We start from the raw sequence: 23,567 nt of genomic DNA, 5'->3' as shown, positions 1-23,567 counted from the left end.
CTCTAATGAGGTAATGGTGGCCGCCATGTTGGGCTACCTAGCACAGAAAGTGCGACGTTACGCGAAAACTGTCGTAGGGTCCACTCCTTATCCTGTCTTTTGCGTTGCTTTAAATACCGCACCAACTAGCCCAGCTGTCAACTTTGCTACACTATGTATATGCGCTCGGTCGGTGGCCTCGCCATTGGAGAACATAGATTGTGTGAGTATATGTCCAGTATCTACAAAGAGTAGGATTATTTCTTCAGTCGCGGATGTTCACGGTCATAACGAGCGCAGAGTTCCATTCGAGGGGGGGGGGGGGGGCAAAGGTTAATCGCAGCGCCCCCTTTCCAACTTAGTAAAGAGTAGACTATTTTACGGTTGGACTGCAGTGTTGCCATACTGGACTGTTAACCTTCGTGTTTTTTTTTTATTTTAAAAATTGTAAAAGTGTTACGGCAGACGCGCACGCATGAAAATGGTGGGTTTGATGCGTATGATGTTTCATGGCGTCAGTAATTCACGTTGCAATATACAAAATTAGGAAAACATCAGCTTGGCGCCCGTTTGGTGCCCATATGTCTATAGTCTATATGTCATAGTCCATAGCAGAATCGCGCCCCTCCCCCCTCTTAGGCGACTTGGGGCACGGCCGCCCTATGCAACACCCTCCCCCCTCCCTCCACTATGCGCACGCCTATGATCACGGAGACAATCCGCTGCCGCGTTTCGGTTATCTGGACGAGGCCAGTTCTTGCGCTGTTACTTCACAGCCTGGGTTAAAGAAGGCAAAGACGCTTACCTATTAGGAACCATATACATATTAGCAACCAATAAAGTTAATCCTAATCATGAGTTTCACACTTACCGACAGACACGTCAGCCATCTTGGGGACGCTAAACCGCTCTCGGAATAAACGCAGTGGGTCCTCGCTGTCGAGGCGCCGTGCAAACTCGATGGTGTTGGGCTTCAACTCCCATTGTTTGGCTAAAGACAGCAATTCTTGTCGCGGCGTGTTCTTCATGCTGCCCGTACTGCTGCAATAGAAAACAAAAGGGGTGTCTCAAATACGCGTCAGTCATTCAACGCCGAAGCCGGCTCCATTTCGCTTGACCACAAAGCTCGCTGTCATCATATATTTGCACATATTGTACTTACGAAAAAGGTGTTTAGCAAATGGTGTAGAAAAGACGGCGTGGCTAAAAGCTATAGTTCTACGATCGCAGTCGATGTATTGGCCCCTTGGTGGTTAACGCGAAGCGTTCCTTTGCTGGGTGGGCGAAAGCGCAGATAGGTGTGTGTCTAGTGGTTTATATGTACCTTTATGCGAACAAGGGTGTCCGATTGTTCGTCGTTTTGCGTCGTATACCTGAAAACGAACTCGCAATGCGTTCTCCCATTGGACAAGGAAGGTGAATTCGCCGTCTTTGCTCGGAACCTTTATAGGGTGAAAGCGCTTCAAGCGTTGAGCTCTGTCTTCCAAAGCAGCGAAAGCGTCCAGATCAAAAATCAAAAAAGTGAGGCTAAGAAGCTAGGCTAGAGTAAGAGCCTATAAAAGTTGGCGAGGGACATCACGAACAGCAAATCTGGAACTCTTGAGGTCTTCTTTAGTGCAAAGACTCACAAGGAGAGTTGCCCCCTCAGAGTAATCGTGTCAGAACGTAGCACTTCGCAGAAATGCCTTACCGGCTTCCTACTCGATAAGTTCCGGCTTATGGTTGACGATCGGTAAGGAGAGAGAGCAAACGACGATAGAAAGAGTGGCGAAGCACTGTACCTACCCTCTCCTACACTGCCCTCACACACGGAGCTCCCGCGATGCGAGCGCCTTCACACGCCAATCACGCTCCTCCTCTCCACTCCCTCTCCGCTATTCCGCCCGCACCACCTGCTCCGGTTGCTAGGGGCGTGGATAAGCGTGTGCACCCACAGCTGTTGCTATGGGAGATGCAGTGAGACCGGAGCCATAACACCTGCCGGCGCGCAGACACCGACAGACGCCTGACATAGCCCTACTAAAAAATACATTCGCATTAAGAAAAAAGCGATTCCACCCTCGTTTTTTTTTTGTCAAAGCCTGAAGGCGGACAGCCGTCTGACGTCGCGACAGCATAATTGATTGGGGTTAGCTCTGGGAAAATGGCACTTACAAGATGAAAAAGTAATGAGCAACGTGGCACCGCCGTTTACCGAAAAATTGTAATGTAAGTACATTACCCGTTACAGTTACGAAATAGTAATGAGTACGTTACTATGTTACCGAAAGAAGTAACGCGTTACCGGTAACGGCGTTACTGCCAACACTGGCCACATATAGCGCGGAAGAGCGCCACTAGTTCTTTATATATATACAACAGCAATGTGTGCTCTACCATAACATTTTGGTCATGACAACATCGTCCCGTCTACGCCTACTTAACATACAATGACCTGCATTGGCGTGTGCAGTGCACACTGTATGAACTTAAACGCAACATGACATCACACATCGCACGGGATAGAAATAAACAATATTGAACACATTACATGTATTTTCATATGGTTCATTTCTAAGGTATCGCTTTGCACGCAGATCAAATAGCGCATTCGGGGGAATACAAGTACAATTAAGATATCAAAACAACACAAACACCGACTATCTCCTCGGCGTTAGTGCCGTCTTGATCTCTCCTGTCCGCTTTTTCACGCCTGCGTTTTCCTTATGATGAAACTTTCTTTTACGACCACCAAGAATAACTGCTACCAGCCAACTGCTGCTCTCGGGTGCGCTTAACCTGCACACATTTCATAGCTACCCACGAAATAACTTCAAATTGCTCCCTAACATAGTGCGATGTCATGTTCGCAATAAGACAGCTGAGATTGTTTCACAGACGAACGGAGAGCCGCGGTCAAACAAACGAATACTTTCGTCCTCCTCAGCACGGGCGTCGCATGCGAAGCCACTCACCGACCCGGCGTCGCCGCAACGGAGGTTTCTTTTGGGAGCGGGACTGTCGTGCTCCAGCTGGATCCCGGATTCGTCGCTGCAGCTGTGTGCTCGTCGGCGATATCCGGGGAAGCGCAAAAGCGGCGAGACCGCTACGCGCGCGTGCCTGCTTTTTGTTGCTGTCGCGGCGGCGAGTGCCACTTTCCGGCTGCCTGCACGTGGCGAGCCGACAAGTTGTCTCAGAACCGGCTGGCTGCGACGCCAGAAATGCAGCGCGTCCTTGGGGGCGGTACACTCACCTCGCCAAGTGCTCCGCAAGGGCGTATCACACGCCTACTGATCGAAGGCGAGGCGAGAAACGGCTGATTTCCACACTTCGAACGGGCAAATTGAGTAACGCCAGTGATCAAGGTTAGTATTGTGATAGGACCTAGTGCGAAATACGCGAGCATAGTAGAGCGATTTCTGCCTGTCTGTGTCCAATTCACTGTATTGTTCGCCGTAAATGCGCTAAAAAGTTTGGCAGGCAAAAAAAAAGGAAAAAAAAAGATCACAACATATCTTCGTAGTGAGTGATGATGAGTGAGGCGAAGCGTCCGCCAGTCCGTCCGCGCTTCCGTTCGTCCGTGCGTTCGTCCGTTAGTCCGTCTGTCTTTCCGCGCTTCCGTTCATCCATGTCTGTCCGTCAAATAGACAGACGACGGACGGACGCGGGCAGCGGATGATTCACGGTTTGCCGATAAAACCCTCCTAAGCTTCGCCCCACTCATCATCATTCACTCCGTGGATATGCTGTGAGGTGGTTACTACATACATGCATACATACAGGTGACTGTTGACCCACACCTTGAAGAGCTTCGCCACAAAAAATAATAATAATAATAATGGAAGGGGGCGTTACCGCTGCATTGTGGAAACATTCAGCAAGCTGCGCATGGCCAATTTTTTCTGTGTACCAAATTGGCAGAGCCATCGGCAAAAGACGTGCAACCGTAAGCAAACAAGAACGGGACAATTTAAGTGACTTTTCAAGGTTCATTGCGTACACTAAAATATCGAGTAAAATTAGCTTCTTTTTCTCTCACAACAATTATCATCACTATTTTAATTGCGCTCTTTTCCTAGCACTAGCGCCGCGCGCCAGGCACTTTCAGGTCACGAACGACATGCGCGTTATCAGCGGGACATAGCTTTCTTGATAGCAAAGTGACCCGCACTGAGTTTTCTTAAAACGGAAGCGCAAGCAAGGCGGTTGAAAATTATTTTGGCAAGACAAATAGACACCCTTTTTACTAGATCTTTTTTTTAGAATGTATAACCATTAACGGGAGTTCACAGAAACAAAATTGTTCACAGCAGCACTAAACTGTCAAGCAGAAATATATCTCCATAGCGATGCAATACGTCACTTTCATATCAGTACATTACAAGTAATCGTTGATTAGACACGGCTTCGGTGTTTTCTCTCACAGTGCCCAAAGCTGCAGTGTGCTCGTACGCTGCGCATGTATGCTTCACGAACGCGTACGCGTAGCGAAGAATGTACAAAGGCAGCTTCGCCGCGCTTGTGAACAAATATTAAACCATGATCTGAGTGAGTGAGTGAGAATTTATTAGAAGGCAGAGAGGTCGGCCTGAGCTAGTTCGCTCTAGCCTGCTACTCTACACAGGGGATAAGGGAAGGGGGAAGGAAGGAGGGATGAAGGGTGATGATGGGGACAAGAAGAGGTGCACCATGGTGCGTACGTACAGTAGCCACTTAGCATAGTACCCTACAGTCTAGTTTCTAGTCCAGTGCTTTTTATAAAGTCTAGAACAGCCTTTGTAGCAGTTTTTGACACTGTTTGGTCGTTTATTGCTGACAATATGTGGCTTTCACTTAATGGTGTTCGTCCGAGGCTTGCCAACGTTGCAGTTAGCATTTTTCTTTGCGCCACGTATAATGCACAGTCACAAAATATGTGAGCTATTGCTTTGCGCACTTGTCAGCGTTCACAATTCGGGCTGTCCGCACGGCTGATTAGGTGGGCGTAGTGGCGAGTGAAGGCGACGCCCAGGCGAATTCGGTGCAGTATATTAGCATGTCTTCGGCTGATTTTATCTGGAAGACGAAAAACCATGATCTGAAGTCTGTATGCTGCAGGCGAGCTTGCGCAATAAGATTTATCATTAATAAATATCAACATAGTGAGTGCGTGTGGCTAACAAGTACTTCAGATTCTTAGTCACTTAATCGAATAAGTCAATGCAATGATGAAAAGGGGGCAAACGAAGCATCGAAGCTAGGTATAAAGGCTGTGCTGCAAAGTATAGGGGACGAAAAACTGCTCGAGTCGCTGTGTCAGTCCGGTTTTTCGTCCCCACATTTGCAGTGCAGCTTTTACGTGCAGTATGTTCCAACTAGTCCTCACACAGGCTTTTCTGAAGCTATACGCATAGTTCACAATTGTAATACGGCTCATGTTTATATACCTTTTACCTGCAGGCGTCTCGTATGAGCCGAAAATGACGTCGGTTTTACTTTCTCGTAAAGAAGGCCCTTATCAGCCATCAGCTCCATGCCGCGCTTGCTTTAATTTGTTTCCGCGTATTGTATAAACTCCGTATATTCCTGCAATGCATTTCAGTGTTCATCGAACCACTGCAGTCGTTGAGGTGCTGAACTGCTGACCCGAAGAGGTCACAGGATCGAATCCCGACCACGGCGGGCGCATTTCCGATGAAGGCGATAATGCTTGTGGCCCGCGTACAGATTTAGTTGCGCGTTAAAGAACCCCAGGTAGTTGCGATTTCCGGAGCCCTCCACTACAGCCGTCTCTCATACGAAACGGTGCTTCTGAGACATCAAACACGAACAATAATCATTCGTATTAATCATCGTTTTCGCATTCGGTCCTTATTGGTTTGAATGTAAATAAAACGCTGCCGTGGCTCTGTATCTCTGCCATCGGTAACTCAGTATACGGTTTGTGAGTAGGGTCGGAAAAAAAAAAAGAAAGCAAGTGCAAGCATGCTTTCTGTATTCTATTCGGCCTGATTTCTAAGATGAATGTGAGGAGATAAATGATCAAGGTAGACATTTTATACAAATGACAACCGCAAATCAGCTTTAATCTGGTTTCGAGTTATCCGCTGTTCGTTGATTTGGGCGTACACAACAGCGCGAGTCACGCTGGAAATCAAACTTATTCATGAGATCGTTGCACTTCTCATTTGGGAGTTGCTCAACTTTCGCGCAGTTTTGCGCGTTTTAGGCAACGCTGTACTTCCGTCTTGTGGAAGTCATTACGCTTATCGGTCAATCTTAAAAAATTTAGAAGCTGCCACTTGTCCGCTAAGTGACTGCAAAGAGCTCGATAAACGGAAAGCCTTGACTATATATAAGTAAGCCGGCTAAAGAGGCCTTCATTTACCACCCTTCTTGCCCGAAGACCCAACAACAAGCGCGAAGAGTGATATCGAAGACATATATCACTGAACTAATAACAGCAGCAACAACAATAGTATAATAATAATAATAATAATAATAATAATAATGAAAGAAATGAACGAGCCAAAGGCGTTAGTTATGACATACGGCAAAGAGGGAGGGAAATCACGGGGACAACGCCGATTTTCAGTTCGCGGATAACAACATTCACTCCCATACCGCATTTTCTGCGACAAAAGTTATCGCTTTAAAACCTCGAGCAAGCACCAACGAACCGACAGCAAACAGGAAAATGAGAGACACAAGAATGCAGCTTACCGCGCGTGTCTCTTTTTCTGCGTACGATTCCTACAGAAAGGTTTTTTTAAAGCAAAAAAATATCTCGTTTTGGAAGATATAAAATATCCACAGGCAAAGCCGCTACTTGCAAATTTAAGATTCCAATATTTTTAAGTGTTTCCAATGCTTTCATCACTTGAATTTTTTGCAAAGAAATTAAAAAAAAAACAAGTTACTTCGTGTGAGAAAAAATACAGTCACGATAGAAGTAAAAAAATAACATATTGAATTCTTCAATGACCGTAACACAATCCACGTACAATGGAATGCGGCAGCCTGTGAATGCCAGAAATTTTCACTTTGAGGGCAAGCCAATAAGCTCATCTCAAGTGTCGTATTCCGTAGTGATTCATGTTTACTGCAGTACCGTCTGAAAAAAATTATGTAGCCACAATAGGCTTGTGAGCACTGCCTGAGCACGTACAATTTTCGCCATGTTTCTTTTTGTTCTAAGACGAACTTTGAAAGGGATCACGAGAACTGGCGTAGCCAGAGTGCGGTACGCTGGACCCGTGCACCCCCCCCCCCCCCCACGCATTTTTTTCTTTCTTACTTTTTTCTGTTTTGAAATCACACTCGACCACATATGCCGGCCCAGACCCATTTCTGATCAGGGAGGCGCATTCCCCGGATTTATTTCTGCCTACGATTCTGCGCGCAGCTTTATAGTCAGACGTGCCTGATTTCATATACCAGGCATCTGCATAACACCATATCCAACACTATCTTATTCTGTAACAGCAGCGGGTGCCTATATAGATCTCAAGAGTTACCTCTGCTTTCCTAATTGGCATATCCTTCAGATACGCAGTGTATCACTGCAGCGTATGCTCAAAAGTGCTTCTTATATCAATATAAAGACGGTTGGAGGATGATTATTTCACCTTTAAGAGTGTAACGTGATAACGTTATCGGGCTGTCTTTGCGTCCCTTTCTTATTCGCCTGCCATATACTTCGCTTCTCGGTGGGCCCCGCCGTGGTGGTCTAGTGGCTAAGGTATACTCGGCTGCCGACCCGCAGGTCGCGGGCTCAAATCCCGGCTGCGTCGGCTGCATTTCCGATGGAGGCGGAAATGTTGTAGGCCCGTGTGCTCAGATCTGGGCGCACGTTAAAGAATCAACCCCAGGTAATCTGAATTTCCGGAGCCCTCCACTACGGCGTCTCTCATAATCATATGGTGGTTTTGGGGCTCCACAAATCATCATCATCGTCTCGGTGGACGCCTCAACTATGTGCCGTGAGGGAAGGAACGCTTGTGCGCGTGACACTAGTCGTGGTAAACTCCCCTCAGGCGCACCATGGAAGTACAGTTGCGAAGTGCCTTCTATGCCGTATACTCGACATTCTCCTCAGTACCCACTAATTGTGTGTGAGGCAATATGCGCACCTACATAGCTGTACACATTCTCGCCTCAGCGGCCGCATTTTCCAAGGAGGCGATATCGCTTGAGGCCCGTGTACCTAACTTGGTTTTCGTCGAAATTTCCGGAGCCCTCCACTGCGGCATCTCTCATTATCAAATACTGTTTGTGGGACGTTAAACACCAACGACATTGTTACGTAGCGGTACACATTGTTGATGGAATGACTCATGATAATTGTATAGCTGAGACTCCTGCAACGTGTGCACCAACTTTAAAACCACCCACTCGTTCGTTACGCAATTCACGGGAGTGGCGCCCGGTGCTATCGTATACGCTTCTTCCAAGCAATATTACACATGATAACGCGACTGCTCGGGTGACGTGGCGAAATCATAGCCCTTTTTCCAAAGCAGCTCCGTGCCCCACCATGAAACGTTTAACTTGTGCTTGAAGATGTTCGGTGAATACTCGACTGCCACGCAGAAACCACCTCTATCATTTTGCTGTGCTGCCCTCTGTCGTTTCGTTAGGATTTTGGCATGTGCCGAGACTATCGGCATTGTCAGTAGCGAAGCCTACGAAATGAAGTGACCAGTCGCGTCTTTTCCGCCGTAGGGGAAACGCGCTTGCGCTGGGGCATCGTTGGGATGAATATCGGCTCTAGCTCGGACTTCTTTTTTTTTTTTCTCGCACCATCAGGGTTTTTCGCTGACGGGCATCGCCGCCGACGCCGAGAGCGCGTTTTCTGTCGTAGGGTCTCTTTAACGCTATTGCTTTAAGATTGCGCTGATGGGCTGATACTTTATTAACTGCTGATGTTGATAAATAAAACTTGTAGCTGGGCGAGTTGGTTCATAAGGTGATAAGGTGGCAGCAACATTGTTTCCTGCATTAGTTCACCTCGAAGATCAAACAATAATAGCCGTACTACTACTACTACTACTACTACTACTACTACTACTACTACTACTACTACTACTACTACTGCTACTACTACTACTACTACTACTACTACTACTAATAATAATAATATAATAATATCTGAGGTTTTAAGTCCCAAAACCACGATAAGATTATGAGAGACGCCGCAACGGAGGGCTCCGGCAATTTCGACTTCTGGTGTTCTATAACGTGCACTGCCATCTCACACTACACGGGCCTCCTATCGTTTCGCCACAACCGAATTGATTGATATGTGGGGTTTAACGTCCCAAAACCACTATATGATTATGAGAGACGCCGTAGTGGAGGGCTCCGGAAATTTAGACCACCTGGGGTTCTTTAACGTGCACCCAAATCTGAGCACACGGGCCTACAACATTTCCGCCTCCGCCACAACCGAAACTCGACCGCCGCGGCCGGAGTCGAACCCGCGACATTGGGGTCAGCAGCTGAGCACCGTAACTACTTATCCACCGTGGCGGACAATAGTCATAGAGGTGGCCATTCAAGGAATAGTAAGCTATTTTTAAAGGGGTTCTAAAGGGAACGATGATGTGTTTCTCATCAGTAAATTACAATTTTACAATACTAAAAGCGTCATACATACCGGGAGAAGGCGTTTTGTAGGTTAAAACACGCCAAACTAAAAAAAAAAAAACAGGTTCTAGACGACGCCTTCAGGTTCCCGCACCAAAAGCCGTGTCGTCGGAGATTTTGAGGATGTCTGGCAGGGCGCACGTAATCATTCCCTGCTATAGATGCAAGCAGGCTGTTCTAACGTACACACGGTCTAAGCATAGGAAGTTAAAAAAAAAAAACTATTGTTCGGGACGTTACTCTAGCGATCACGTCTTCAAGTGTGGGCGCGAAATTTGAACGTGAGGTTGACCTTCATTTCCTTTTTAGTAAACAAAATAATAAATAAAAGAAATATGATTGCGAATTTAATGGAAACAAGGTTCTGGACGAGTACATTATCTACCTAAACCGATTTGATGTCTCCCTTGAGGTTCCTTCAAGGTGCGTAAATCTACAGCAGAGCTCACAGTTGTTTTGGCGTCTGCTGAACTAAATTACCGTACAGTACAATTGAGTACAATTGTACAGCGGAATTTACATACATGCGATTGATCAGCTCAAGCTTTGAAATAGAAGAATCTGGACATGAATGGTCGACGTAGTCTGTGTCGACGGCTCCTTTATCAAGAAGTGACCTTCTGTACAAGTCCGTAATATTTTGACGGACGCAAGGGGCAGATCACCAGCTTTTAATTCGGGCTTAGTTTTCACCGATTTAATTAGGAGAAAGCCAATTTAGAAGCGTGAACTAATTCTCTAATTCCCGGGTAAATTGCGTGCACGACTTCCACTAAGCAGCTATCGGATGACCGCCATACCGGATGCATCGAAGAGCGACTATAAGCTACCCAAATAATGCAGACAATAAAACGCAGCGTAGCATTCTCACCGCTTCTGATGGTGCTCGTCAAATAAAGTTTTTTCCTCTCTTCCTTCGGCGGAGTCGTCTGGCGTCTCAAGCTCGTGAAAGGCTGTTCGGATGGGGAAGGCCACTGCAAGGAAGGCTCGGCAAAGTATACAGTCGGCGACGTCTTTACGACGGGGTGCAGCCGTCGGCGCCGATAACCGAGACGTGGCAAGGGCACGGCCGACGCAGGCTGGTGCGATAAGGAGCTGCCGTTCGCGCCTGCTCAGGCGGCATCTGGCGCCCATTTCTCGCTCACGATTGTTGGGGTTTCACGTCCCAAAACCACGATACGATTACGAGGGACGCCGCGATGGTGGGCTACGGAAATCTCGACAGCCTTTAACGTGAACCTAGCTCTATTGATACACGACCTCTGGCATTTTTCGCCTCCATCGATAAGCTCCCCCAGTGGCCTTGGGTTTCGATCCTGCGACCTTGGGGTGCTGTAGCTGTCTAGCACAGTAACCACAGACCACCGGGGTACGTCACTCGCAATGCCGATGGAGAGCCATAACGTGACATGCTAGGCCCAACAAGGCTTGGCGCGACCATGTGCGAACGTTGGCAGTCATCATCATCGTCTGCCTGGCTACGCCTACTGAAGTGCAAAAACCTCTTCCCAATTGTTCCAGTTAATTTGGTCCCGTGCATGCTGCGTCCGCGTTGTCCTCGCTTAATCTCGCTAAAGTTGAAGACTGGGCGTGTTTGTCATAGCATAGCAGCAGATGGATAGCGCAACAACACGATCACACACGACCGAGTGCTCCAGGCCATCGTGGTCGATATTCAACATAACTGCAGTCGGATCTTTCGTCTAATTGAATGTAATCACGAAATATGAAGTTTGCGTATATACACAAGCTGAGATTCCGCAATATTGTCATAGGAAGAAGACATAAGCTCGTGGAAATCATCGAAAAGATAGGTGAAATTAACACAAGCCAAGTACGGGCCACCTTTTGCACGATGCACAGCTTGACACGTACCAAAGAAAACGCTGTACCGTGTACTAAATACAAATATGACCGTGCCCAGTGCACTGAATATCCTATGTTGCGGTTGTGTACTGGGGGCAGACCGGGCAGATGGGTAACCCACGGCTAATGAATGAAGACGTAGTAGGCAGTGGAGACAATATATTTAAACTTGAGATTTTAAAAGTCATTTTAGTTGGTCATTGTGGACCTGACATGCTTGATAACGTGGCTTTTTCGCTAGCTCTTTGAAACAAGGAAGGGCGATTGGGGGATATGCAGATTCAAACTGGTTCTTTTCACTTCTGCTTTCTTTTTTGTTTGTATTTTTTTCAGTTTTGCAGACATCTGTTTCGCTCGAAACATGCTTGAGAGCGCTGCGATTCGGCAGCGCATGGGCGCGTACAGTCACTTGATTTTATTTTATATTTCGCAGGCTCTTTGAACGCCAGAAAAACCACCACACAGCTTGTACGTTGCCATAAAAAATGGACTGGTCGTTTTGGAATGACCTCCACTACTGAAGAAACGCACTTGGCCCTAATCATCAAATTTTGCATAATTGATCTTGGCTACCTAACTAGTTAAACGCGATATGAAAAATAGCCTAATGCGTGCACAAGTGACGAAATGTCATACGTTGTTGATTTCGTTCAGTTGCGGCAAAACGCTGTTCATAAAATTTTTGAGTTACTGTTGCATGAAACACCTTGAAGAAGGTTCCTCTTAGTTGCGGCCAGTGGGAAAATGGCCTACCGTGTTAATCAGAGACTGATGAAGCACAAGGAGCGAGACTCAGCACATAATCCTTTCATACATTGCCCAAAGTGTAAATGCGCGCCAAAGTTCAATGAATGCCCAGTCTTATGCAAACAGAAGAATTAAAAAAACGCGTTTAATAGTTGAGGCTTGACATATCTGAAGCAGTGGAAGCTCATGTGAAAGCCTTGTCTTATGATGATTGCAAATGGGGCTGTAATCTAAAAAAATATCAAAAAAACCCGCCAGCCTTTCGTTAACGTACTTTAAGAACAAATAAAATGCCTGACGAGTTAAATACCTCACGTGTGCCGGATTAAGAAGGTGGCACTAAGCTGCACATGCACAGATGAATTTGGGTCTAGTTTCTTTGTCTGCGCGATCGTATATTGTTATTCCCTATTGTTTTCGTGTTAGCATGCCTTTACCTTGTTTTATGATGATTGACAATGTGGTTGTAATGGCAGATTCAAAAACAAAAAACCTCTTGCAGGTTTATTTATTTATTTTTTTCGAAACAGTTTTTAGCACTGGCGTGGCGTTGTGTTCGAATACCTGCTTGCCACGCAAAATGCTTGAATCAGTTCCGGCCCGAACCGATGAACCTTATTTGCAATCTCCGCAATTTTTCGCTCGCAACCAGTGACGCCTACGCCAATAGCAGAATATATGCTCAATTAGCTTTTAAACAGCGTCGCGTTGAAACATTTCACTCAATTGCTAGTACATGAAACATGTGCATGTATAGCTGACGCTTATTCGCGTTCCCTTCAGCACATGTTACGCACAACGTCGTCGCTGTTTCCTGAAACCACTCATGACGTTCCATGGGTCCAGTTTTTCTTATGTACACAACACGAACACTGCTGTTTGTAGACCAAGCGTGAATGTCAGATGCACTTTTCTGCAGCGTCACGAAGAGCAGGGTTCTGCCTGCACATTGTCCTCCTCGTCTGTCGTAGAAGGCTTTGGACACTCCGGTGGTCGCTTCTTGCCGCAGAGTGAGTAATCTAGGTGCAACCACACAACACCCGTCACGATGGTCTGTAAAAAAAAAAGAAGAAGCATTGTAATTCAGCTTCCCGCAGTCCCGCACGTTATTAGGGCAAAATAGTGCAATGTCTCGTGAGAATGGTCACGCGGCAAAAAGCTGACGTTTGGCAGGCAAAAAGTCCTGGAATAACAAAAACCAACCATGTGCCTTGTTGCTTCATGCGTGCTAACTGCCCGTTCATTTGGTATTTGCGGCGTTCCCGTGATAAATAATAAAAGACATTGATGTTGGTGCTACTACCTCTTGCGTCTTTGCGAAAGCGTGAAACCAAGGTAATACAGAAGATAAAGGAGATGCAGTATACGTCATGAAAAGCGTCCTTGGAGCAGAGCTGGCTGCTTGGAGAGTATGACGAAAAAGTATTGGAGGTGCTAGTATTACTAACCATATACTTGCCACAAAACTTAGAAACCACTTAGAAAGTGAACGTAGTGAAATGTAGCTCAGTGGAATATGCTGCCGGATTAGTATACGCAAATAGTGCCACCACGAATGGTTAGTTCCTTAACAAATATTTAGTAATCATAGTGCTCTAGTGGACCGCGATTATACAAATAGATGTTTACGCCTGTATATTTATATGCGCGTGTGCATTTCCATACAAAGTTGATTCTGTATGCTGCAAACGCATACGTAAGATTAAATAACAAAACAGAAACGACTGCCCCCCCCCCCCCCCTCGCTTTCAATAAGCTTTATCTGTGAAAATATCACTGAACTTACCCAAAAAGCCAGGAAACCGGCGAAAATCATGGAGGAAAATGGAAAGCCAAGCTTCTGGGTCACAAATCCCGCTACGGGAGATGTTATCACGGCACTGCAGCAAATGTAGCAAAACTGAAGTTGTCAGTGAGCACTTGGGTTGTGGGTACCACCAGATATTTTACTTACTTACCCAAAAACCATGAATTGGTAAGTCGCACTTGTCACTACACCGTGAGTTTTCTCAGTGTCGGGGTAACCAGCGTTCTCACTGTGAAGCAAAATGGATTAGATCAGACTGCATATTTTTAAGCCTCAAGAGGTAGTTTCATAATAGACGCCGCAAATGTGCTCTTCCAGATTAGCCACTGTGGCCAAAACTTTTTGAAAAATTGCCCCCACCTCTCCGAAGGGAATATCAAGGAAACGCGAATGCATTTGTTGAGCTGAGAGTACACGGCGTAGTAATTTAAATGACGAGACGAGGATTTGTACCGTAACTATTTATTTTCACATTCATCAGCCTGTGAACGGTCGAGAGTGAGGCGCGCGCTTCATTTACATATACGTACGAGCGAGCCGACGGGAGAGTACACAGGGCGCAGGGAGGAGAGAGAGCAAAGGGGGAGAAAAGTAGAGGTGAAGCGTTGCACCTACCCTTTCCTACACTCTCTCCACACACGCAGGAGCTCCACCTTGCTTCCGCGACGCGAGCGACCTCACACGTCAGCGTGCATTCACTCTGCGCTACTCCGCCCGCACCACCTGCTGATAGCGGCGAGGATAAGCGCGCGCGCCCACAGCGGTTGCTATGGGAGAGCTTGTGAGAGCAGAGAGATAACACCTCCCGACGCGCGGACACCGACATAAGCCTGACATGCCCCGACTAAGAAATGCACTTGCTTAAAAAAATTGAAATCTGCGACGTCACGCTGTCATCACACGCAGAGAATCCAGTGAAAAATTTAATCAAAGTCCACCGACCAAATTTTTTTTTCTGTCATGCCGGCAGTAGTATTTTTGAACATTATAAATCATCAGTCTAAGCAAATCTCTTGCTTTCTCTTAGTGCCACTTAAATGTAGTCAAGAATGCAATAACTAAAACAGTTAAACTGTGGCATAAGAAGACAGACTTATCAATTACACCAAATTAAACAAATATAACACTTCTACCAGTGTGCTGATAGTACCAATGCTTAACGAATACTTGTGTAAGGTATATTGGGTACAATGATGACACTTTCTCAGGATATGGAAGTTTGTTATAACAGAGCCGTTAAACAGTACTATGATTGATTAGCAACCGAACTAGCCCTTCGCCTAGCACTCGAACTCATTGTTAAAGCTAGCGAAGTAGTATTCATCCTCATTGTCAGGCTATCTCACATACATTGCAGAACGAAGGCCCCTCCCAATAGTATGACATGTCAGGCTATCTCACATACATTGCAGAACGAAGGCCCCTCCCAATAGTATCCAAATTATTCTATCCTATGACAGCTGGTTATGTTTTATACTTCAGCCGTCCTCGGCTACGCCTTCTCACCCTTGATATCTATTACGTTGCTCTAACCAGCATGGATCCGAGTGACCCTCTGCCATCCTCGGCTACGTCTTCTTTTCTTTGATATCCATTACGTTGCTCTAACCAACACAGATATAAGTGACCCTCTGCCGCCTTCGGTCACGTCTCCTCTCCCTTGATATACATTAAGTCGCACTAACCAATGTTGGCTATTCTGACCATTGGTTGGCAGTCCTTTGCATTACGTGACATGCCCGGCATGGAGTTTCCTATAGATACGCTAGAGGTAACTCTGATGCTAGTTTCTATGGGAAAGGAGACGCATGGCGCTTCTTCAGCAAGCATGAGAATGATGGGCAGTACACAAATTTGGCTAGTTTCGTCTAGTCTTCATTCTTTTGCCTCCCTTTGGCGGTGAGTGGCCTGAATCTGCTTTGCCTAAATACGAAGTTCGGCAAAGGTTTAGCAGTTGCACTTCATCACCTTGAACTTTTCAGGCTGACGAATTCAAATCCACTCACAAAGTTTACTATAGTCCGTTTTTTTATTCGAAACAAAAATAAAGTACAGCTATAAACAAAGTTACAAGTGTGTTCGAAGCGCGCAAGTACGAAGACCAGGCAAATTTGTGTACTACGCGTCATTCCCACAATGAATGAACGAGTACCAGTTTCCCCTCAAGTTAGCTTTAGGAAACTCTATGGTGCACCGGTTCATTTTTTGTGCCTAATGTCACCCAGAATGTCGGTTACCCCTGTTTGTTTTCTAATACACTGTTATCTTCCTGTCTCTTAACGCCATCCAAATATTGTTTGCTAAATTGTACGTTACGTGGCTCTTAACTTCTCGTGTTCCTTCTTGAACCTTAGAGTTTCCGTTCTGTATGCTAGCACTGTACACTTTCGGCTTTGGAGACAACAATAAATTATATGTTGTTATTTGGAAATGACTGCTTTAAGTGCTCTATCCAATCCATCAGTTAATTGCAGTAACACTGGGATTGTTGGAATTATTACGTGGTGTCTTTCAAAGTTTGCAAAACGAATGGGTAATCACGAGCCCAATGCCATGACCGATAGCATCGAATAAAATTTCTCTTTCACTCGATTACTGAAACAGTAATAAGTATGGGCTTACACAGTGTGTCTGAGAGCATGCATGTAGGGGCTGACGTATGTGACTGCCATGCCGAGGCCGATGAATATCTGCGAGACGTATACGAAGAAAACGTTCCTGAAACATGTGAAGAAAGCAGAGAAGCAGATCAAACTGATAGTATATTTGAAATGGTCATTCGTACGACAGCCAATATTTCAGACAAAAACACAGCAAGTTCAAAAGAAGATAGGGCACCAGTGTTTTTACGTCATGTGTGTCACAGAATCCAGCAAGTAAGCACCGTGACACTTTCATAATACTTTCAGCAGCTACATAGACCCTTTCTGAACTAATGAGGTGGTTGCACATTATCTAGTTTTAGATGGTGGCTCCTCTAACAAAGGATTTCATCTTTTATATGAACCATCATTTCAATCATACCTGCATGCATATTAAACGTAGAAGACTTTCTATTAAAGCTTCACTGAATTTGAAAATAATGGAATAAAGGTTCTTTTTATGATATGAAAGACATGCGAAGCTGACATTGAAGATTGCACACATCAGTGAAATTCTGACCTTGTGAAAATTTGATGCAAAAGATTGAGAAAGACACGTTTTGGTGGCCGCGGGATGCGCCTGCCATTTCAGACGCTGAATTATGCTAGAAAAAAGCTGAAGGATGCCATGCTGGTGCAGTGGAAAACAATGTTCTCGGAATTGCGGCAATCTACAGTAAAGCTCTATGCTTACGTGTCACTTTGGCAACTCCCTTAAGAAATTCTGCATGGTTGTTTCTTTTCTAAGAAGCCGAGTGCTGTCCTCTCAGAGAGATGTTGCTTTAAAGCAGACTTCCTTATAAAACAACAATGTGTTGCTCGTAGCTAGACAGTTATTGCTAGTCAATTTATAAGATTTTCCAAACTGTAAGGGCTACTAACGTTTTGTGTAGCGTGATGGATCAGGTTAACACATCTCTTTGGCCCTGACACCTCGCAGCTTCTATAGATGCATGAGGTGAATAAAGTGCGGAGGTAGTTTTCCTTACGGCAGAATTGGTATGATAGGTATCGGGCCAAGTATAATGTACCCTATCGTTGACAGCAACATTCCGAAAAAGTTCAGGAATGGTTCCATCTGTAAAAGGAGAAGAATTTTAAAAAAAGGTTGTGCGTAAGTTAAGCAGAAAGTAACATTAGAACAAGTGAGGTCGAGAAGCAATCAAACAAAAAAGGGCCCGTAAATGCATATACTTTTCACTACATAATTTTGTGATGCACATTCAATCGCAAGCATAGATGCAGTGCGTGTGCGATGCAGCCTCTAGGCACCTAGACTGCAAAAGTAACACAGGAGTGATCAGAAATATCCTTTCCAGATAGCGTAGCATTCACAGTGTCATGAGTGCACGTAACTGTCGGCTTTCATAAGGCTGTTAAATTAAAGAGTATATATATATATATATATGTGCGTGTGTGTTTAGGGTTAGGTCTCTATTTGCTTAATTAAACAGATCTTAGTAAGATCCTTCTAGAATGTCGAAATATGAAGACATACAGTGTAATAATGGAAGTCTTTCACACGTATACACTCACATGCATGCACAAACCAACATGTGCATGGGTTCAAGAACGTCTGTACCGAAAAACAGCCAGAATTCTTGTTAAGCAGAGTTCAAGAATAAGACAAAGTTTCAAATTGATGTGCTCGACAGTGCTGGAAAAACGAAATGCTTAATACTTGATATCACTGCGCAGCAAAACATGAGGCTTTGGTAACGTCGCATGCCTATTTCAATATTCATTTTCAAGTACTGACTGTCATGAGAAAAGAATCTAAGGATTTGGAACGGGACGCATATGCCAGATGGTTAATTGAGCGACATTGTAAGAAAGAAATGCACAATATGTGATTGTGAACAAAGAAACGAACAAGCAAACAAATAAACATACACTGGTTGTGATCAAATTATTAGGACATTGAGACTCGATAGCAGTATTAGTGACATAGATTTTATAGTATTACAAATATTTTAACCCACTTAGCATGAGTCTTATACATAAAATTCAAGGTCGGAACATATCATGGTGTGCACTAAATTATAACTTCTTAATATCAAATAGGTTATTTCTTAATATCAAATCGGTTATTTGCTTTTAGTGGTACTTTTATATCTAACAGACACAATATTTATTTTTTGTTGCTTGAACAACTATCAATGCTCACGGTGAAGCAAAATACACATTAACTGTAACAATAACACATATGCGCAAATAAAGAGGGCTGAATGAAAAATGCGCTTAATGAAGCACCTATCGACATTCCCGTTTATTAGCGACGTCTGATCACTCCGGATTAATGAGTTCATTTTATTTCATTTCATAACCTTAAATGCCCCTCTATGGGGTGTTACATAAGAAGGGAATGTAAATAAATTGTACTAAATGGTGCGAAATGCTTTCATTACTTATAGTGACTGCAGAAATATCATTGTTTCAAGTTGAAGCATTCGCTATTAGTTATGACAGGTCTTAATCACATCCGGGCAAATGTTGGCCTTTGTAATATGTCACACCACTTTGCATAAGTGCATTGAATCTTCATAGTAAGATAGCAGAGCACGCGAATTACGACGTTCAAAAAACAATCTTTTTCTCACCTTGAACTTCGCAAAAAGGCCTCCAAGTAAGGCGCCGATAGAATATCCAACAAATTGAACTGTGAATACCGTTCCCACTTGTGTGCTTGACATGTTAAACTGCAATTTGAAATATGCATTTCACATATTACAGTTTCGAGCACTAAATGGCAACTTGAGTTACAACTGATATCTACGCAACATCTACATATTTATACGAAAAATTGAGCTTCCATGTAAATGAGTATAACTCGTATGTTACCATGTTGAGACACAGCTGTGTATTCGCCAGTTATTGCTGTTTGAATAACATATTTATGAAGTGGCTGGCATCTGTTTGGCACAGGGTATACCCTCTTACACATTATGCTGCTAATGCATAATTTCAAACAATCGCATATGTAGACAACCACATGTATAGACATTCACATATCTTGGCTCGGTACTACAATATAAATGTTTACGCAACGAGACTTTACCGTGTAACACAAGAGTTAACCAAGAAGTTCACACAGGAGACACTTGGAAATTATCTCCTAATTACTGCACTATAGTTTTCACAGAAAAAAAAAGGCACAAACACAAAAATATGAAAAACACATAACCAAGTCTGCAAGTTAATAATTCAGAGTGCATGCTGTCATTTTTATTTGATTTAATATTCTCGAGATGTATTTGATTCCTATGAGAATCGCATACTGATGCGCTCGCAGCAATGTTTTAGAAGCGATGAGATTTTAATTTATTTTGTAGTGCTCATCCTTGAGACCTGAGGGCAGTCTTTCGCGCTGCAACCTGTTCAATATTGTCCAGTGGGCACTTTGAACTGCCTGCACTAGATCTTTTAGAAAATCATTTGTATTTGGTATACATAAATCCGCCAAAATAGAGTAAAAACAAATCAGTCGCCCGAAGACAAATATTTGATAGTGATAACTTCTTTTTACGGATTAAAAAAATAGAAGGCGTGCCGACACATCCATCTTTCAAAAAATGAAGTGAAAGAGGGGGAGAGGGAGAGATTAAAGATGGACGTATCGGCATGCTTTCTGTTTCTCCAACAGATAAAGAGAAGTTGTACTTACTATGGTTAATAACACATTGAACTGCGGTTAATGTGGATCGCACATGACTGTTGTGTGAATAAGTTTAAGCGTTTTAAGTTGTGAGCGCTCTGTCTCCTTTCTTCTGTCCCTTCTTAGTTATTGCGCTGCGAAGAATTATACTCATTATGAGAATGTTTGCACTATGCTTACCTGACGCAAGAACGGTTCCAATGTTGGTTCGTTAAAGCTGGTCATAGCCCAACTTATTGTAACAGTGCCAAGATTGACTATAAATATGAGATCATAAATGAGGGTCCAGTACTTCTTCTCCACACATTCTTGTTGAGGCACGATGTCGTTCGTTGGGCACTCTGCACAACAGGAGAGAACAATTTTCACCACAAGTGCCACTTTCATATACAAAGCAAAAACGTCCCTGCACTTCGAGTATTTTTTATCTTGCTAGCCGATGACAATTAGCTAGTCTGAAGTTTTTGTTTATCCTTTCAAGCAACTTGGTAAACTTAAATAAGGATGATTACCCAAAAGCTCCGAACTGTCACTCCAGTAGAACTAACAACGAGAAATACATATGCCCATTCTTGTCATGTTATAACACGTTGAAGTATTCTTTTTTTCCCGCAGTTATAGAGATGTGAAGTGACTTGTCGAATGACGTCATCAGTGCTCAATCACTTGAATCATTTTCATCGCTGCTTTAAATTAATTTAGAGGCATTGCAATAGGTTTTGCGGTATTTGCGGGCAAAATAAAGGCAGAAACAATGTATTGTGCATGTACTTGCACATCCCTTAAGTCATTATGTGCATTTTGTCAATAAGTCATTATGTGCATTTTGTGCTGTGGCAGATCACGGCATAGAATAATGGCTGAGCCCTTGTTTATGGGTGGAGAGTAGTCAATGACCGATTCGTTGCGCAATTTGCACTGTGTGATGCTTGGTGTCATTTCAATCTTCTACCCTGCCATATTACACATGGTAATAAGATTTCTTGCCCGACATGACGCCTGTATTGGGGGTGAGGAGATACGGAATCGCCCAATAAAGGGCGACTTCGTATCTCCACAGCGTCACACAGTGCAAACGCGCCTCGCTTGCGTGCTTGTAGGATAGCGCCGGCACGCTCCCCCATATGCTCCACCAGCGCACTCCCCCATATGAAAACGCCACACGCATAGGCGTGTGCACAAGCGGATAATGCAGAGGGGCAGGCCACCCCACCTGGTCACCCAAAAGGGGAGCATAAAGTTCAGCACCATACATTGCCATAATAGCTTGAGATGGGAAGGGGGCGCTGCGACGAACCATCACCCCCCCCCACCCCCCCTGAAGGGCAACCCTGCAGACACCTATGGCCACACGGAAGCCAACCTGACATACCTGTGAATATTTTTAAAACAAGGGAAGATTTAGGTTAAAAATAACAGCATTGGATAAATATAAAGCTCAGAATCATTTACCAGTGCTACATGTTTACGGTATAGGTAGAGTGAGCGCACACAAAAAAAATTCCTTGGGGTGCACCTTCTTCATGGCGCACACCTTCTTGCAAGTGCTCGCAACACGTCTTCAAAGACAGTGACTGCGTATTGCAGTGCTTTCAAGTATTGTCAAGCGTACAGCTGAAGCTGGGAAACGTTGCTATTTAATCAGAAATAAAGCGTAGGTGTCATTCTAAAATGTTGTTTTCAGCGCATGCCAGTGCTCTCGTAGCAGACGACGTTGTTGCTATCTTGCTAAGCACATCATGTCGACAGTGGCGCCAGTTCTTCCACTGGCGAGCCTCGCGTCCGACAGGACATTTTCTTGAAGAAGCTTTGAGCATCAGGGTGGCTCTATAGTAAAATACTCGACAAGCATGCCGAACGAATACTCGCAGCACGGGATTTCATATCCCATTTTACCCTAAAAATGTTTTTCTCATTTCATGTTTTCTCATTTTGCGCGACAGCGGTTACGAACGCTGGCGGCGGCGGGCAACTACAGCACCAAAGTCGGCTGTAGTTGTGAACTCATAACAGCCTCCTGTAAAATACAATAGCAACAGAACATTATTGATGGCAACATTTGCACTCACTTTCAAAGGAAGTGGTAAAACCATGTCAACAAGCACGTAATTTTTCATAGTTCTTAAACCTGCCATCATGAGCGCCACCTGTCCCAATATGCCAAATTTTTGAATTAGAAAGAAGGGGGGAGGGCTAGCTTACTCGTATTTAAGTTTAGGGCACGGCACTGCATCCAGGCATGTGTGGCCGATGCCATCTAAACACACTGAACAAAGATAGCAATGACTGTTAAGCATGCCATACCAAAACGCAGGTATACATAACAATACATACACAAATATCTGAGATTTAGTGAGATGTCACCACAGTCATCAGGTTAAAAACTAAGCTACTGCATATAAACTGTACAAAAATAAGTCAGTCCGGGAGGGAGAATCCTTGCTAGTTTCATGAATCAGCTCACCATGCTTGGAACTCCTAGGATTTATTAGTGCCATGAAGGGTAATGACAGAAGTAGGACGCCGCCAATGACGAAGAAAGGTAGAGGAAATGCCCAAAGCTGTCACAAGTAAAAAAGAAAGAATATTACGAGCAGTCATAACACTTATAGATGAGCAATGACTGAATCAGCAATGTTCGAAAGGCTTTCTAATTATATAAAACAATTGAGGAGCAATTCCACTCTGCAAAGGGGAATGATAAGCAGAGTCGTTTAGCCTGAGCTATTATAGGGAATTTTACACAAAGGTACGAACTCATTTATAGGCTCGATCGGTATTTCGCGATATCGGCGTGGCGTGTTTGCTCTTTTCTGTACCTTTAGTCAGCTTATTGAGCGGTCCCTTCACCGCCGAAACGCATGTTTGGCATCATGTTTTTTGCAATGCCCTAGTTTTCCTGATGTGCACGATTGCCCATGTTGGTTTTTGTATCTTGTACTGCAGGGGGCCTTGTACCTTCTCATTTGACACTGTTGTCCTGTGGACGCAATTCATTGCCATCGTTCAGATATATTTGTTCTCTGCAAGCATTTAAGATTATGAGACTTTTATGGATGTGAATGTAATTCTACAGTGATGAATTCTATATATAGAATTGCTATAGCAATAGTTGGCAAGTGTTGCTGGCAATGCTGTGTCAAGACACTTGCTTGCACATCGTGGGTGTATGGTTTCAAATCCAGCTCCGGTAGGATGATTTTCCTGGATGTCTGCTGTCGATGTCGACACACACATAAAAATCCCACGAAATAGACACATAAGG

At 44.4% G+C, this 23,567-nt stretch overlaps 2 protein-coding genes across 16 annotated transcripts in view; both read right to left on the bottom strand.

The window, feature by feature from the left end:
- LOC119175027 (kynureninase) overlaps positions 1-10,795 on the bottom strand; it is a 32,405-nt gene extending 21,610 nt beyond the window's left edge. Inside the window, exons 1-2 of one of the 8 annotated variants that reach the window (XM_037426201.2) lie at positions 10,457-10,795; positions 851-1,017 (exon numbers count right to left, since the gene is read on the bottom strand). In XM_037426201.2, the coding sequence (XP_037282098.2) occupies positions 851-1,017; positions 10,457-10,719 (430 nt within the window). In that variant the 5' untranslated portion in view covers positions 10,720-10,795. The other 7 variants (XM_037426199.2, XM_075894836.1, XM_075894837.1 and 4 more) reach the window with 7 other exon arrangements.
- A 1,899-nt stretch (positions 10,796-12,694) lies between these two features.
- Positions 12,695-23,567, bottom strand: part of LOC119175028 (MFS-type transporter SLC18B1) — a 36,716-nt gene continuing 25,843 nt past the window's right edge. For 3 of the 8 annotated variants that reach the window (XM_075894841.1, XM_075894839.1, XM_075894840.1), the window contains 6 exons: positions 22,767-22,863; positions 20,483-20,643; positions 19,248-19,346; positions 17,637-17,725; positions 16,628-16,695; positions 12,695-13,251 (listed from right to left, as the gene is read on the bottom strand). In XM_075894841.1, coding sequence (XP_075750956.1) covers positions 12,917-13,251; positions 16,628-16,695; positions 17,637-17,725; positions 19,248-19,346; positions 20,483-20,643; positions 22,767-22,863 — 849 coding nt within the window. In that variant the 3' untranslated portion in view covers positions 12,695-12,916. Of the gene's footprint in view, positions 13,252-13,984; positions 14,099-14,156; positions 14,235-16,627; positions 16,724-17,636; positions 17,726-19,247; positions 19,347-20,482; positions 20,644-22,766; positions 22,864-23,567 lie in introns of those variants that run through there. The other 5 variants (XM_037426202.2, XR_005110232.2, XR_012895284.1 and 2 more) reach the window with 5 other exon arrangements.

This window comes from Rhipicephalus microplus, chromosome 5 (genome assembly GCF_043290135.1).
Source record: "Rhipicephalus microplus isolate Deutch F79 chromosome 5, USDA_Rmic, whole genome shotgun sequence".
Taxonomy (NCBI): domain Eukaryota; kingdom Metazoa; phylum Arthropoda; class Arachnida; order Ixodida; family Ixodidae; genus Rhipicephalus; species Rhipicephalus microplus.
Note: the sequence above shows the minus strand (reverse complement) of the source record. Positions and strands in the feature narration are given on the sequence as shown.